This window comes from Phocoena sinus, chromosome 5, assembly GCF_008692025.1.
Source record: "Phocoena sinus isolate mPhoSin1 chromosome 5, mPhoSin1.pri, whole genome shotgun sequence".
Classification (NCBI taxonomy): domain Eukaryota; kingdom Metazoa; phylum Chordata; class Mammalia; order Artiodactyla; family Phocoenidae; genus Phocoena; species Phocoena sinus.
Window position 1 is genome coordinate 52,001,797 of NC_045767.1, and position 18,195 is coordinate 52,019,991.

Below are 18,195 nucleotides of genomic sequence, written 5' to 3' on the forward strand. Positions count from 1 at the left end.
AACTACATACTTTATCTCATTAGATCACATCCTGACCTAACAAAGTGCTAAGCTACGTTCTTTAAAACACTGCTGTAACGACTACTTTAAAGAGCAACCCTGTGGAAAGATGCTGAATATGTAATCATAGTACACTTACAATTTAAGGAGAGAAAAAAAAAAGTCCCACACTGGGGAAGAGAAGAAGCCATACTTAAAGAGACTAGAACAAAAATATCAAAGTGCTGTGGCCAAAATTAGTATAAATAGACTTTATTGAAGTCAGTGCCTCTGTACTGAGACAGAAGATTGTGTCTACATAAGCACAAGTTGTAACATTTCACAACTTCTAAAAGGAATGTCAACAATTACAACGATCATGCATACCATGGTCGATAATCACATTTTAGAAGCATTTTCAACCATTTCTAAAGAAATGCTTATAACATTGTTATATATAGAACTACTTTCAATAAACTGCAAAACATTGATCGACTTTTCCAGTATGAGCTACAGTGTCAACACAAAAGGGAGGCATAAATGTTTAATTTATGAAATCAGAATGGAATATTTACTGTAAAGAAAAATTAAAAAGCTCTCAAATAAAGGCCATTATTGAACCAACGTGAAGAGCACAACTTGAACTTTTGGGTTCATTCATCTTTTAAAGCTGTCCTCTGAATAACTTCAGTTCTAAGCATTGAATTCAGTACTGTGAATATTCCTTGGATTGCAGTTTGGCAATGATGCGGTCCAACTGTCTCTTTGCTTCACACTGTGGGAAATTGCTCATGTCATAATATTGAGGGGCAATTTTCACCAACCTGTCCAGAAGGGGGGGAAAAATTACCAAATTAACAATTAAAGTACTGGAATTGCGAACGGGATAGGCATTACTCATTAATATACTGATAAAGAAAGGCAAACCTACAAATCCAAATCAATGTTAAAATTACAAATGCCTAATCCTTATAAACACTTTTGATATGCATGCTTCTAATAAGCTGTAAATTTTCTGATGGTGGACTTTGCATAAACTTAAAAAAAAGATAAATTCTTATAAAAAATCCTTTCTTTACATTAATACAAAGATATTAACATAAGGTCATTCATTTCTTCACTCTAGAACACTATTTTGACCAACCTCTCTAAGGTTAGAATACTGAAGGGTCTATACAAGAAACATCCTGGTATTCAAATGACTGGATCTTCTCATTTTCAAAGTTCTAATAACCATAAATATAACTCTATACCCCAAACAATACACTTGACTGAATCTTTTTTAACGTTTAGCCATACGATTTTTTCTCAACAAAGCATTTAAGATAAAATGATAATGCCCTACACAATTTCAGTGTCAAAAGTCATAAATCAGTGTAGGAAATATAGCAAGTGACATCAACTAAAATAAGCGCTTCGGTCCCACCATTCTTGGCTGACGTTTCCTATCTTAAGTTATAGAATAGATTCTGGCAAAAAAGGAAAAAAAAAAGGACACAAGAGGCAGTGAGGTAGTGAGCTAGTGAAGTGGGTGGGTAATTTTGCTTAAAATAAGTCAGTTCTGATTACATTTTGTGCATCAAATATGCAATGATACAAAAAGAGGTATAGTTTTTAATGCTTGCTTAGCTCCTAGAGCACCAACATATAAATAACAGTTGAGAGCTAATTATAGTGGGACAGATAAAATATAAAGACTGACTGACTTCTGGAACCAGAAGACTTGAGTTAATCACAACAGCAAGAGAAGGGCTCTAAAGACACTCTTGATATCAGCTAACTGTAACTTTGTATTTGGCTCCAAATCCTGCCCATGTCTGTACCAATGATCTCACCGTCCTCTTATCAAACCAAAGATTTTAAGAGGTAACCATACCATCAGGTCAAAGCCCCATAACTATACACCTTAGTGATGAAAACACCAAATTCCCCAGAGTGAAACGAAAAACAAGACTCCTTTCAGATTCCATTCTGAGCAAACAGTAACGAAAACTTTTAGAACGAAAGGCGCTGAGCTTACCATTCGGGCTTGATATCTGTACACGTCCGGATGTAATTCTTTGTTGTAAGAACAAACTCATTATAAAGCACCCATTCAGGCTTGTGGTCAAGAACAGTAGAGGGATGCAACTGAACCACCTGGTTATCTTTCACAGTTAAGTAATGCCCTGTTCGTTCTAAATGTGCCACCTGAAACCAAAACCCAGTAAATTAATACAATACTTCTGATGTGCTAGTTACAAAACAAAAGTGGTGTAAAGCTACCTATATAATTAGGGACAAGCAAGCCTCACCTTTTGCTTTTTATCTGATGGCTATATTTATCTACCATTGCCTAATAAAAGCAGGCAGCAGCCAACTACAGCAGGCCAAATCTAACTCACTGCCTATGTTTGTAAGGCCTGTCAGCTAAGAATACTTTATACATCTTTAAGTGATTAGGGGAAAAAAAATCGAAAGAGAAACATTTGGTGACACTGGAGTGGAAATCACATGAAATTTACATTTCAGTGAAGTTTTACTGGAACACAGGCATTCCCATTTGTCCAAGGCTGCTTTTGTGCTACAAGGGCAGGCAGAGTTGAATAGTTTTAATAGGGACCTAATGGGCCCACAAAGCCTACTATATACTATTTGGCCTTCCTGTCTTAGACTATCTAGAGTAGGTTCTTAATGCCAGGTGACAATTTTGTGGTAGCTGAACAATTACTAAAAGATTAATTATCTACAATCAAACACATCAATTAGTGGCACTCATCTAATATTTAACAAATACCAAAGCAGATGAAGATAGCCCTTTCCAATTCTAGAACTCTAGTAACATAAAGAATATGTGTGAATAACAGAAATGAATAATACATAATAGAAAATAAACTCAATTTTATTCAATAAATATTTACTAAGCACCTACTAGGTACCAGGTACTACACTGCATGCCCTATTTCTAATAAATTTTAATCTTAAGAGAATTAGAAATCCATAATGCTTGAATAACAGAGCAAGGCATGAAAATCCTAACTCTAATAAGATCTTGTAAGATGCCACAATAAACATTCTGTTGCTCTGATTTCAAATACCGACAATGCGCCAATATACTTTCATTCTGACTCAGTGCATTTAAGTCCATTCTATTTATTGAGCTCATTTGGCCTTAAGGCAGGCCACATCTTGCTTAAAAGACAGAGCCAAAGGAGACAACGAAAAAAAACAAGTGGGATATATAAGAGATCCCATCCCAAGTAAGGGATTGACTTGTTTTCATCAGAAAAACTTTGCATTTTTAAAAACATAATCTGTTGTAAGTCCCTTAAAATAAATACTCACTAGATTTACCCGACAAGTTTTACTTCAGCCTCCAATATAAAACACAAAGCTAAATGAAATGTTTTAAATTATTTTTCTTTACTACTTAAATCAAAAGACACGCCTGGCTTTCCCAGCACCAAGTGTCTTAAAGACTCCACTAATAAAAAAGTAATTCTAAAATTGATGTCTATATAACTGGATCACTAACTATGCCATTTAGTGAATTAATTTAGACACGTAAAAACTTCTCAGTGTATCAGTTCATTCAAGAATTTGGACATAAAATTTAAGATCAATATTTACAGGCATTCTTTAACTGAATTTTTGTGTTTATGCGGATTCCAAGGGCTGCTATAGAAAACAAACATTATGTAAACATTTAATTATGCACTTCTGTATTATCCACATACCTGCATAAAATACCCAGTAACCAAAGCTTTTCTTATATTAATATAATAGTCCCTGCTTGTAAAGTCAGTACTTCGACGAGGCAAGTTAAATCTGTCCATAATTCTCGATAGCTGCTGGCGTACATTGTCTGCTGACATCAGGGACCTGTAGTTAATGAAGTTGTCATAACACCACTGAACCGATTCATGATCTACAAAGTTGGAGGGAGGGAAAATAAGAGGGATGTGAATCATCCAAACAGGTACATTATCTAATTAAAAAAGGAAATCACTATAAACAGTAAGCTAAGTAATCCAAAAGGGAATAACCCACATCATTTTTATAAATTAATCACAATGTTATCAACTTTCCTACAAATCTGGAGTGAAGTTCAAAATTAGAAATAGCACTAAGGTTTCTGGCTATTGAATGACAAAACAATGGTTTTTGGATAAACTATTCTAATTGTTCTGAGTTATTTACCCATAAACATCCACCGGGTTGTTTTCGATAGTCTGACAGGGGTGGGTTGAGAGAATTTGGAAAAATGCCATGTCTTTCTCATTTTCAAAGGAAAAACAAGCTTAGATTAAGACTATCAAATACAATTTAAAAGTTATAAAAATGAACTTCAAGTGACTATTGTGTGCTTTGCTTTACTCCTGAGCTAGAGCACCCCAAACTTAGTGTTTAGAAGTTTTACTGTGACCCATGTACCTCTTAGTGGTTTAAAATACAAGTGACATAGTTTACAAGGATGTCTGGAACACTCACTCTTATGTTTAATAAACAAAGCTTATATCAAAGCACTTCAAGTAATTTCACTACATATATTTTATTATCAAAGGGATCTTTCTCCATTGATGAATCCTTCCAACTAACCTAGAGATGCTCATATAAGAGCTCAAACTGTAGCATCATGTAAAACATTACACAGTGCCATCTTTATGTCTCAAAGACAGTCACAATGGAAAACTGCATTATTTACTTCAGAGGCCCTTCGATAAATAAATCTAAGAGGGTTATTTGTGAAATGGGGGGGGGGTTCCTTAAAATATTACAACTATGATGATACTTTTCCAGCTATGTGATATACAGTAATCTTTGGCATAGTCCTTTCTCCTTGGTTCTAGGATTCTACGAATTATAATATACATATTCTTAATAGTTTGTCAGAGGAACAACAGGTATATTAATAAATGTTTATCCATTACAAAATGCAGCCACATTTCAGAAACAGGGTAGGTGGATAGATGGTGTAGTAAATGACCTTTAAATTGAAGACTTGACATGTTAAAATGTCCATTAATTAACCCATCTGGAATGAGAAATAAAAGGTATCCAACTGAACATACTGACATTTAAAGCAAAGCACTGAGTATCTTCAGAGATGAAACAAAGAAAGTATGTGCTTAATGAAAGGTAACGTCGAAACAGACAATAAAAAGGGGGACTTCTTAAAAGGGTTGTTCATTTGCAGACTCTGATCTGGAGTGTAGTGTTTCTGACATGCTAAACTTTTCACAGAATTCATACACTGAAGAGTAACAGAACAGGAATTTTAAGTTGTCAAGATAAACAAATAGTATCTGATGGTTTTACTATGTCTCTAAATTTTTGAGAAATAGTTTGATAAATGGGAGGAATAAAATCTAAACACGGGAACATTTTATTAAAATAATTCTAGCTATATATTTCTCAGTGAAACTACTCTTAAGATCTAAAGCCAAACCATTAGCACAGACACACACAAACACACAGAGAAATTAAGGCACTGCAAAATAACTTAAATCTAGTTCTGTTTCCCAAGTGTTAAAACAAATAGTATAAAGACTAATTTATCTTTACTATGTAATCAATCATTGTCTTTAATGAAATAGATCGTCTTGACTAATATCTGAAATATTTGCTAATATCTGCTCGTTTGCAAATACACAATATTTCAAATACAACACAGCATCACTTAAAAACTAGTTAAAACACCCCAAATTCAATAAATGGATCTGAAATGTCCAAATATTATGTGGAGATCAAAGTTTGATGTTATTTTTAGAATAGCTCTCATTTGAAAAGGTGGCAGTGATTAAAGGCTAAATGTCCAGTCATTCTGTTTCCTTTGACCTTATTAAGAAAAGTGTATCGAGGAAAAGGTCTAAAACTAACCAACAGCTTACCATCCCTATGGCAGTGAAAAGCATTTAGTAGAAAAGGATCATCTATCTAGTGAGTAGGTGCTCCCATTCTACTTCATGACACTCCCTCTGCTCAGAATGGGTAGGAGAAAGCTTTTATAGGTACCTACTGTTCAATATTCTCCTAGAAAGTTCCGAACTACCAAATATGCGTATAAAGCACAAGCATTCTTTAGCAATTTTATCATTTAAATCTTAAAACTCCTCTAAGATATATTTATATGAAAACACACAGTTCCACTATAAATCTTAAATTTCATTTTCAAACCAAATTATGAAATACAATGCTGTGCTAGTTATCATCAAAAGCTTAAATGACAAAATAATACAACCTAATTTTAAAAGAATTAAAATGTCCTGTGAGAGAAATAGGGTTAAAAAACCATGCTGCTCCTATAGAAATCTTTTCATTTCCACTTAAAACAGTACCTTAATAACATCAAGGGATTCTGAGAACCAAGATGGATGTGAATCTGCTCCTTCTCAAGGCAGTTATCACAATCTGTTAACAAGTTACGTGTCTGCTGGTCACACAGTTATCAACTAGCATGCAATACAGTTCGCACCACAACAGGAATATAGTGTATTTCTTGAATTGACCTATCCTATCGGGAATAAAGGCTTTAACATTATGCATTACCAATACTTTGGACACAAGAAGGATAAAATAAATTTTCTGAAGTAAACTATGTATTGGCCTTCATCTGTTTCTCAATTACTTTTCATTTACCTCCCTTATCTGCCCCAAATTTATCAGATCCAGGAAGAGAAGGACTCTACCTTTTCCTTATCTGATATTCATCAATTCTGTCAACTCATATCAGAGTTCGTGTGTAAGACACAGATGTGCAATTTGGCTGCTAAGGTCCTTGTTCCTCATACTGGCCCTCTAGCACTTCTGGACCCTGAATGAATAAATTCACCCCTATCCCCAAAGAGATGTGCCAAAGTCAACATACTATTTTAAGAGTGTAAATAGGATTTTTTGAGAAATAAAAATGAGATTCAAATAAAACAAGGAGTGCAAAATTTGAATGTCTATATAATAAATTAGGAAACTAAATTCTTATCAGCAGAAACCACAAACTTTCAGAGTGACTGAAGACACCACATTCCTGGAAAAGGATGATGTAGGGCTATCAGTCTCTGATAACGTATCACCCAACAGGTTAACCTACCTATATGTAGAAATCAAATACTTTCAGAATCTATTGCAATTATGTCCACATTTTTTCCCCTTTACATTTTCCTCTCATTTAATTTTTATAAATAGTGCATTCCAACAAAAGCATCTAGCAATAACTGTATTATTACCACTATGTTTCCTTGTTTTCAAATAACTGGAAAATGTTTTTCATGCTGCTAAATATTCTCTGAAAACAATATAAAGCTAGAACAATATTTCATCACGTTGCTATAGCATAAATCACTGAACCATCTTTCTACTGGTGGGCATTTAGGTAGTTTCCATTTTCCTTTACTATGATAGATAACTGTGGGATAAAAAACTTGAAACATATCTCTGTCCACAGAATACTAAAAGAAAATCTCACAGATTATCTCTGGGTCAAAGGGTTTGAGTTTGTTAAGGTTCTTGGTAACATAAAATCTACTGCTTTACATAAACATAACATAAATTTACATTCCCAGCTCTGGTGTAAGACTGCTCCACTAAACCCACTCCCACACAACTAAAGACTATTTTTCTTTAACCTGTGCCAATTTTATAGGTGAGAAAATGGCACCTCTCAATAACAATGCATTTATTGAACTACAAGTAGAGGTGAATTTCCTCCTCGTGTTTATGGACCACTTATAGCCTGAGAATGGTCATTCACATTTATAGCCTGTATTTCTATTTTGTTAGTTTACTCTTTTGTAAGAGCTATTTATTAGTAAAAATATTAGACAGTAATAATTCTATAATACAAAACGATTCACAAAAAATGCAAAATTAAAAGTATATCAAAATCTGTATGTTCATGGTAAATTTTATACAAGTATTTTACCTTTATTTCTCTGTATTTTCCAGCTTTCCAGTGCTTTTTCCCTGATTATAAAAGTAAACAACTCTGGAAAAGATGGGCAATTTCTATTTTAAATGCTAGTCATGAGTTTCTTTCTAAAGGATCTCTGGGTTTCTAATGTAAAGTTGTCACGGATAATAAATGAAAGTGCGATGAAGAAACATCTTATATGCTGCAAGTGACATTTAGACAAAAGAGTGCCTTCAATCTAATTTACACTTACTTTGTTTAAAAGCGTGGTAGACATTCAGCAGTGTCAGATGATCTCCATCTATGTGGGCAAATCTCATCTTGGCCTCATCTGCGGCTTTCTTGGCCTCCGTGGGGCGAACAAAACACTGTGGGACTAAACAAGGTTGGTATGGGCCCAACACAAACGCCCATATCGATGAGTCACGCATTCACAGATAGAGGAACAAGGCCTAGCTAGGTCAGTTCACAGAGCATAGGGCAGGGCAGGATGGCCTCCAACTGCATCTTGGACTGTTTACTACCTTGATTTGGTACATCAACACCTAACCACATCTGTAAGACAAGAGGGTTTCAAAGCTACAGAGTACCTGATTATTTTTAACTAGATCTAAAAGTAGGCATCAAAACAGCTATTCTGAAGGCCATCAAGATACTAGAAAGCTCAACTTATTTCAAAAACCAGTGCCGATAGCTCTACCAATAGCCAGAATTACGGTGTTAATAGCCTTTTAGCTAAATATAATTTTTAAAAAGGCCATCCATTGAATCCACTGAATGGTTATGAAAGTGATGAAGCTATACTTGCCCACTGCAGGGCTAAAAACAACTTTCCAACCAGTGTACTGCCACATTTCTATTGTAATTCTTCCCTAGTGCTGTGGCTATTACCAACTGGTGGGTATCACTATTAGCACTGGTGAGCAGAAACATATGTAAACATAAAAAATATCATGAAATCTTGGGTTTTGATGATAGCAGTAGTGGTGGAAGGTTAAACCGCCTCTGAATTAAGAAAATTCAAAAAGGCTGGGAATATTCGGCCTAGTTTTCCAGCATTTTAAGAAAAAGATTAGAAAATAAAGTCCCAAGTTCTTTTTTTAAACTGTATTTGAAGACTTCAATATAAAAGCAGAATCCAATATTTTAAAAGTTGACAATTAGTCTGAAACGGTCATTATTTCAAGGGTCATCAAAATATATAACTACAGTATTTGTTTAGAGCCTCAATATTAATTCACATAAAACTTTAAGTTGTTACATACAAAGCGTGCACTATATTTTTTGAAATACAACTTTCCTTAATTCACTTTAGCAATTCCATAGTCGTAATAGCAGTATGAAAATAAAAGGACTTAACAACTTGGGACTTTGTGAACACATTTTTAAAGCTCTTAAAACTTTGTCAATAAAAAAAATTATAAATTATCAGTTCAGATAGAAGATAATGGGAATAATCGACAGTGAGATCAAATACAGTTATCAATTACTCTTTGCCATACAGTTTCCCCTTTAAAGTGATTCCAAAGAAGCCAAATAGAGACAATGACACATAATCACAGTAAATACTAAGTCTTGCTTAATGTAACTGAAGCAAGGTAATAAATAAAAGTACAGAAACCTCTCATAGCTGTGAAAGTTAATGTGAACTAGCTACCAGAGTTAAATATTGGGTATAAGAAGCACTCCATAAGGCCCCTGATTTGTACTATTTATATCAGGACCTGAAAACTTCAGAAACTATTTAAATGGAATACAAAGCATTACAAGCTCAGCAAACTGTTTCAGTTCCGTGACTTCTTCCTCACACTTTAATAACGTTTTCCCCCACAAATGCCATGCTTAATAACCGCTGCACATAAGTGTTCACTCTCTTGATGGGCTAAAGATGACCAGTAAACCCTACGTTTTGTAGAACTAGTACAAATAAGAGATGTAGTTGGAAGATCTCAACTGCATCATAATGACCAATTTTTTTTAAGGGCTAATTTTCTGAACTCAGACAATGGTAATTGTATAGTATGCCTGATAAGAGAACCTAGAAAAATAAAAACTAGGCAGATAACAAATACACAATCTGTTAAAACTCTTGCCCCACACTTTCTCTAACAACTAAAATGTTGGGTTAACTACAACTGGGAGAATCTAGCAAAAACAACATATAAGAAAAGGCAGACAACAACCTACCACCACCTCCGCAAGAGACTACAATTTCATTAAAATGATTCGATACTGCCCTGCCCATCTGCTCTGAGTCTGATCAATCATAACTCTGCAAAAAAAACATTTTAGCTAGTTCTTAAATTAAAAATTCATACCATTAAAATATACATCTAAACTAAGCCAAAATTTTTATATTTAGAAATTTAAAAAATTTCCTCCTTTAACTACATGTAAGATTTTGAATTATTTGAGGCATTTAATTATAAATAATACCAATAAACCACTCTGACTGGAAGTCAACTTTCCCCAGTACTGAAACTAGTATTATAGAGTACTTTGATAGTAAAAACTTAATACGTTTTCTATTTTTCACTGCAAGAACCAGTGTATATTTTTATATTAACAGTATTTCTTTTTTTGGAAAATCTAATTTCCAAGTTACTATTTATTTATGAATTAAGTGTTACTATTAAAAACAATAGTATTTGTTCAGCTTAATGTTCTAATTTTTAAAATATGCAATTTTATCTATTAGACATATTTATTTTATCAAGTGTTTTCCTGTCATTGTAAAAGAATTACCATCAGGTCAGATTTTAAACCCAGAATTATATATTACTACTTCTATTTATCTGATACTAAGTTTGAAGTAAATGTTTGATTGCCACTGCAGTACAATTTATACATGTAGAAAAAGCTCACTCTTTAAATGACAGTTTGCTTTGTCTCAGGCTCACTTAATAGTGCCAGCTACTAGAACAAAGTTCTTCTGGTACTTTTAGCAATAAACTGCAAAACTGATGGACCTACCAAAGAACTCAGTTATAATGTCTTCAGACTTATTCTCTTATTGAGATTTTTATTTGCACTCAAGAGAGCCCATGTTGTTACTATACTGTGTGCACAATGACTTAATTTACTTTTGTAAATACTATGTCATTATGAAGCTACTTTACAAGATATTTAGGAAACAAAATGAGTCCCTTAAAACCACCTATAAAATCCACTATCATACTAAATATTAGAAAACAAAACCAAAAGTGAAGTCCACCCAAACTTTGAAGAGCTGGGCTTTTTTTAGTTCCTTTCCCTCTATTACCTGACAACATAGCAGTAATAGATAGGACCTCATTAGAACAGTTGTAGTCACAACTTGCAATAACCATTTTAGCGAGCTGTGGATCTAGAGGAAACTCAGCCATCATGGATCCCAATTCAGTCAGATCTCCATCATCATTTAAAGCAGCCAGATAATTCAAAAGTTCTAGGGCTCTCATCAGAGTTTCAGGAGCTAGGAGGAAAAGGCAATAAAACAGACAAGCAAAAACGTGACAAAGTACAAATTATTATAAGCATTCTCATTTTTCATTCTACAGTGGACAAAACTCGAAACTCAAACTGTTATCAAATTCAATTACAGAGATCTAGCAAACTATGAATCACATAAAATTGCAAAACTTTCCTGTATAACAGTAAAACTGTCATCTTCCTAAGTACATTAAATAACTGTTAACTCAACAATGTATTTATCAAACTATTTTTCTTCCAAAAAAAATTGGGAAATTTTTCATTTTCATGCCCTGTCAATAACTCCCAGAATAATTTAGCTATTCTGAAGGGGAAAAAAAAAAAGAATTTGCTCTTTTGTCGCTCTTTTAGTTTTAATGCTAACACACAAAATTTATCTTGACACATTGTAAGAAACAGGTAAAATGTATTTAATATATATACTGAATAGGATGCAGAGAAAGAGTCAATTTTGGTTAAAAGGTTTGATAAAATATGCTTTGAGAATTCATACCTGGTGGATCCATAAAATCAAAATGCACCAAATCATCAATACCAAGTTTCTTCAATTGTAACACAACTGATCCTAAATTAGAACGCAAAATCTCAGGATAGGTGTTATCCTAGAGAAATACAAAAACATTTGTTCTGTTAAACACTCCTTAATCCTCTTGCTCCAAAAAGCAAAACGTATCTGTTCTCTGCCCCCCTCAGCTATTAACTTTTGGCATTTCTTCTAAACCGCTGACTAAAGAGAGGAGAAAAACACTTATGGACTAAAAAGACTAAAAGGGAATCAGACACTTTCTATGAAGTATCTTTATAGGGTTCGAAGCGTTACTGCTGCTGCCCACCTCGACTTAGAACTGTAACAAAGATTTGTATTGGTAGACTACACCATAAATCTCAGAAAAACTAAAAGAGATTATAGTGCCCAAAGGCAAGATAAAGTAAATGAAGTAATTTTCTCCTGGTGACAAATTCAACTTAACCTTCCAAACACACTAGGAAGGACACAGTAAAACCCTTACCTGCATTTCTGTTTTGTAAGCTTTCTCTGTATAAAGTCTGAAGCACTTCCCAGGTCTGGTTCGTCCAGCTCGACCAGCCCTTTGCTGAGCTGAAGCTTTACTAATGGCTGTCACTAAAAGGGACTCGACTCTGATTCGAGGATTATATACCTATTGGAATGGAAATAACATTAAGAATGATTCTTCCTTCAGTTAAACACAAAACTGTGATCTAACAGAAGTATCCAAAGCCCACAGCTAACCCCAAAATAAACAAAGGAGTACTGATGACCACGATAAACCATGCCGGGACAGAAACAAAATTCATCGTCTTTACTCCTTAACTTTCTTTCAGGTATTCTCTCTCCAACATTTTGAGAGACCCAAGCTAACGTGAAAAGTCTCTTATCTAACACACAGATAGCTTATATCATCTTTACTCTTCCTAATTTAAAATAATTTCAGCTTTACCTTACTCTTATATAGTGGATTGTGCTGAAGGTTTTTGCCTGAAAAGAACCTGTCAATTTCAACACCTTGGACATTAAGAAAACTATTTTCAACTTAGTCCAGAAGAAGTCAGTTATATGCTGCCAGTTTAAAGGACAGTTTTCTATCAAAAACATGAATACTATGTACAATGAATTCTCCCAATTATACTTATAAAATGTAATCAAATGCAATCAAAGATCTTTAAATTATAAAACATAGTTTTATTTATTTACTGAGTAGTCACTTCATTTGGTAAAAGTACTTGGTATTCAGTACTGTTAAACTAGAGGTTAACATAGTACTTTTTTTTCAAGTACTGTGCCTGGCACATAGAAACTCTAATTTAGTTGGGGAGTGACTGATATGCAGGTTATGATAATCAATCCTGTATTTATTACTACCACCATACTCCTTACATGAACATACACTCACATACAAAACACTCACCATCACTACAAAGAAACAACGAAAACAATGCAACCGAAAAGAAGCCTAGGGTTAAACATTAAACATGGGCTTAGTATGTGACAGCCAGCTAGAACACAAAGGGTTCATATCTCAGAAGTCTGAAAATGAAACACAAACTGGAAAATAATTCTAAAAAGTAAATTTCAGCCATTAAATTAGTAAGCAGTAAATACTGTTAAACTAATACTAATTTATAAAGTACTAAAGTAGTACAAAATACGTACCTTTTGTTTTGCAAATCCAGGATCAATCACAAATACCACACCATCTATTGTCAAAGATGTCTCTGCAATGTTAGTTGACACAACAACCTGTTAAGAAATAAAGAGTATTTAACTTATACTACCGGCCAAGTACAATTCAAATAGTAAGATTAGCATTAACTTTCACTAAACAATCAGTTACAACCCACTAAATAAACCAGAAATAAGGTTTGATCTTTAATGACCAATGCTATATAAAGACAAATATTTAAGAATTCAGGGCTTCCCTGGTGGTGCAGTGGTTGAGAGTCCGCCTGCCGATGCAGGGGACACGGGTTCGTGCCCCGGTCAATAAAAAGTTATGTTAGTACTAACATGATAGCTTGCTTTTTCATGTGGGTGTTTTACTGTATTTTAAACAGGTTTTAGAAGATTAGGGGCTTGAGAATGACATGTTACATAATTTTTCTTTTTAAACAATGGGAAAATGGGATCCTCATTATTATTTTCCCCAAAACATCTGATTTTGGGAACAAACTGCTGCCATTAAGTAGGAGATACATGTATATGCAAGCAGTTGACACAGAAGATAGATCAGAGTCTGCTCTTAAAGCTTTTACAGTTTGTAAAGAAACATTAGAGGTGGAGAGGAAGTGTAATGACATCAAAAATGGGCTGTAAGGTTTCCCTGGTGGCGCAGTGGTTGAGAGTCTGCCTGCCAATGCAGGGGACACGGGTTCGTGCCCTGGTCCGGGAAGATCCTACATGCCGCGGAGCGGTTAGGTCCGTGAGCCACGTCCACTGAGCCTGCACGTCTGGAGCCTGTGCTCCGCAACAGGAGAGGCCACAACAGTGAGAGGCCCGCGTACAGCAAAAAAAAAAAAAAAAATGTGCTCTAAGATTTTTAAAGTGTTTATTTCCAAAGTGAAGACAAGGAAAACTTACTGAGAAAATGGCATTTAGGAGAGTTGTTGAAGGTAAGGTGGGATCTACCCACAAGAGGGAAGGGAAGAGCACTAGAAATAGAAGGTTCGGCTTAAACGAGAGAGCATGTGGACAAGAATGCCCATAGGCACATGTAAGAAAGGACTCACACTGCCAGGAAATCTTGGAGGTTTAAAAGATTACTAGAATGCCGCGGAGTAACTAAGCCTGTGTGCCACAGCTACTGAGCCTGCACTCTAGAGCCTGCGAGCCAAAACTACTGAAGCCCATGCACCTAGAGCCCGTGCTCTTCAACAAGAGAAGCCACTGCAATGAGAAGCCCGAGCACCATAACTAAGAGTAGCCCCCGCTTGCCACAACCAGAGAAAGCCCGCGCACAGCAACGAAGACCCAACGCAGCCAAAAATAAATAAATAAATAAATAAATAAATTTTTATATATTAAAAAAAGATTACTAGAACATCACTAACAGGATATTTTAGAATCACTTGCATGTCTAAGACGAAAACGCTCCCTTTGTGCATTGGTCAGTTGAAAAGACTACTAACTAGCAAATGGACAATAAACTATAAGTGGTTTGATGCTAATGAAATATATTTTCCAGAACATTTCGAAGACGCACACATTCAATAATTAGAGCTGAAGCAAGCATAAACAAGGTTAACAGGTGAACTTAAATAAATACAACCAGAGTTTATTTAATATTCTTCTACAAAGTCAGTGTGTTGTAGTGGAAGGAGGAGGGGTAGGTGGCAAAGCCAGGAATCAAACCTAAATAGCTAAGTAAGAGTGGAGAGGTTTTAACACCCCCAAGCTTTAACTTCCTTTTATAACTCTTATATACTAGTCTAGCTGAGACAGAGCTTTAAGATATAAACTTAGATAATGTGGAAAGCCCTTTTATAAACTATATAGAATCACAAACTACATGCCTGTGATTACATAAGAGGTCTTGTGATTTTCTGTTATTCTGGGGTGAAAATGGTTGCCATTATGGATAGATGTTGTACTTCTAGATAGATGTTTAAAACATATTTTTTGGGGAAAAAAATTTCACATATTTCTAATAGAACAAAATATACTCAATATAATAAAAATGTATTGATGTGATTAACCCTTTGAGTTATTTAAAAACAATTTTTGTCCACCAAATAATTTCACTTGGTGTTCATGTGTTTTCTCTGGGTGTGTGTGTGACAAATCATACAACACCTTATAAGGTGGTGTGGATGTGTGATTTCACAAGTGTTTAAGAATCAGGTGATCACACCAACTTTGACAAGCTCCGTGTCATTACTGATGATAAAGTCAACTGCCATCCCAAAGTCACACTCTGAAATACAAGCATAAAAACACCTAGAGAAGCATAGTCTTTAGACTTTTTCCAAAGATTAAAAAAGTAAATTGGTTAAAAAGCTTTAAGGTGATAAAAACTTTTTTTTCAGTAGGACCTACCTACCCTACGAGAGGTGGGTTTTGGGACAAAAAAGGGGAACAATCATATAACAAACTGTACAACTCTGAGGGAGGTATTTCTACTGACTCTACCACTAGAGCTGGATAAACAATACTAACTAAGGCTAAATAAAACATACACACCCACAGATTACAAAAGAACAGAGAAATAAATGAGATGATAAAAGTTATCTAGCTGTCTTGGAACCTTAGCAGTGGGGTGAGTGAGGCAAGCCCTAAGTATGTTCTAAATGTGTTAAGTGGCACATGATCTAATTAGGAAGTGGTCATAACACAGTGATACTGAATTTGTCAAGGGACTTACATATTACTGACAGGAATATATACGTTATAAGCTTTCTAGACTGTAGCTTGGAAATAAGTGTTCAAAGAGTCTTAAAGAGTGTTCAAACCTCACTTGCAAAGGAATTATTTCAGGTAAATAACCCCACATATAGAATGAACATTACAACAAAAAGTATGGCGATGCCAATTCTAATCTTTTTATATTATATGTGTTAAGAATAAACTCTCAGCTAGATTTATCCCTTTCCTCCTCAATAATCTGCCTTCTAATGGAATCCACGTTGATTTATTTCAATAATTCCATTTCAAAGTACTTGAGTTGCTCTACTTGAATTCTATTTGGACACGGTAATGCAGTTAGGTTAAACAAATTTGGATTTTTAGTCCCTAGGGAACTCGGTGGGGTCTCCAATTCAGTGAGGACATTAGCTTGTTTGTAAATGTCCCAGCAGCACCACGCTAAGTTATCTTCAGATAGTGTATTATTAAGCCTCTCTTTAAAACTATACAGCCATCTCCATAAGGGCCATTTCTCTTTTTTATTGAGCAATGTATGCTCTGAGCATACACTGTTAATTAGTAAACTCTAAGATAAGCTACAGAAAAATCAGCTATTTGTATGGACAAAATTAATGAAAACTAAATAAAAACAAAAATAGTTGCTGGATTTTAATAACACCAAATCTATATAAAACAGCAGCTATAAGTCTTAGTCAAAAAATGCATACAAGTGACTTACTGATCAGTAAACTTTCATGCATGTACAAAACTACTGTAGCTTTAGCTTAAAGTCAAATATTTGAACAAATGTCAAGCATGATCAAAACAGGTAACAGTCTCCACCCTCACATAAATTTATGAATTGCGCTCTCAACCTTTCTTTTAAAACAATATATTTATTTATTTATTTATTTATTTATTTATTTATTTATTTATTTATTTATTTATTTTTGGCTGTGTTGGGTCTTCATTGCTGCACGTGGGCTTTCTCTAGTTGCAGCAAATGGGGGCTACTCTCGTTGCGTTGAGCAGGCTTCTCTTGTTGCGGAGCATGGGCTCTAGGCACGCGGGCTTCAGTAGTTGTGGCTCTGGGGCTCTAGAGCACAGGCTCAGTAGTTGTGGCTCGTGGGCTCTAGAGCGCAGACTCAGTAATTGTGGCGCACGGGCTTAGCTGCTCTGCAGCATGTGGGATCTTCCCGGAACAGGGCTCGAACCTGTGTCCCCTGCATTGGCAGGCGGATTCTTAACCACTGCGCCACCAGGGAAGCCATCAACCTTTCTTGATTAAAAACTTGAAAGTTTACCATTGGTGCTATGTTGCAAGTCCACATAAAAAGAACTCAGTAACTATTTGTAAAAGGAATACTGGTTAAGTACCCAGTGCCCATAAAAGATTACGTTTAATATAGCCTACATTTAAAAACTTGAGTACTAAAAAGCTGTTTTGTTATTACTTTTACCACAATCCTATTAGGAACCCTATTTTGCATAAATTAATACAATGAGTAAGATAATAAGGTACTACCTTATAAAACGTGCTCGAATATAAAGTAATTTAACAAAAACATGAATCAAATAGTATTTTGTTTCACACTGGAAGCAGACTGTAAACCCCTAAATGTTCCTATGTAATTTTATTTATTTATCTACTTACTTATTTTTGTGCTTTGTCACGCTCTTTATTTTTTTTAAATTGGAGTATGGTTGATTTACAACACTGAGTTACTTTCTGCTGTACAGTTTACATATATATATATCCACTCTTTTTTAGATTCTTCTCCCATATAGGTCATTACAGAGTATTGAGCTCCCTGTGCTATACAGTAGGTCCTTATTAGTTATCTATTTTATATATAATAGTGTGTATATGTCAATCCCAATGCCCAATTTATCCCTCCCTGTAATTTTAAATGAATTGTGAGTATCAGTCAGTGACAGCACTCTTGAATGAAAGTCCCATTCTAGTAACTGGCAGTTATGTTTAATTAATGAATTCATGACA

The 18,195-nt window shown here is 34.8% G+C and overlaps 1 protein-coding gene across 3 annotated transcripts in view; it reads right to left on the minus strand.

The window, feature by feature from the left end:
- Window positions 1–236: 236 nt before the first annotated feature.
- Window positions 237–18,195, minus strand: part of DHX15 (DEAH-box helicase 15) — a 51,652-nt gene continuing 33,693 nt past the window's right edge. Inside the window, exons 7-14 of one of the 3 annotated variants that reach the window (XM_032632247.1) lie at window positions 13,509–13,595; window positions 12,346–12,495; window positions 11,829–11,937; window positions 11,127–11,318; window positions 8,118–8,240; window positions 3,696–3,886; window positions 2,000–2,169; window positions 237–803 (exon numbers count right to left, since the gene is read on the minus strand). In XM_032632247.1, coding sequence (XP_032488138.1) covers window positions 686–803; window positions 2,000–2,169; window positions 3,696–3,886; window positions 8,118–8,240; window positions 11,127–11,318; window positions 11,829–11,937; window positions 12,346–12,495; window positions 13,509–13,595 — 1,140 coding nt within the window. In that variant the 3' untranslated portion in view covers window positions 237–685. Of the gene's footprint in view, window positions 804–1,999; window positions 2,170–3,695; window positions 3,887–8,117; window positions 11,319–11,828; window positions 11,938–12,345; window positions 12,496–13,508; window positions 13,596–18,195 lie in introns of all 3 variants that reach the window. The other 2 variants (XM_032632248.1, XR_004349947.1) reach the window with 2 other exon arrangements.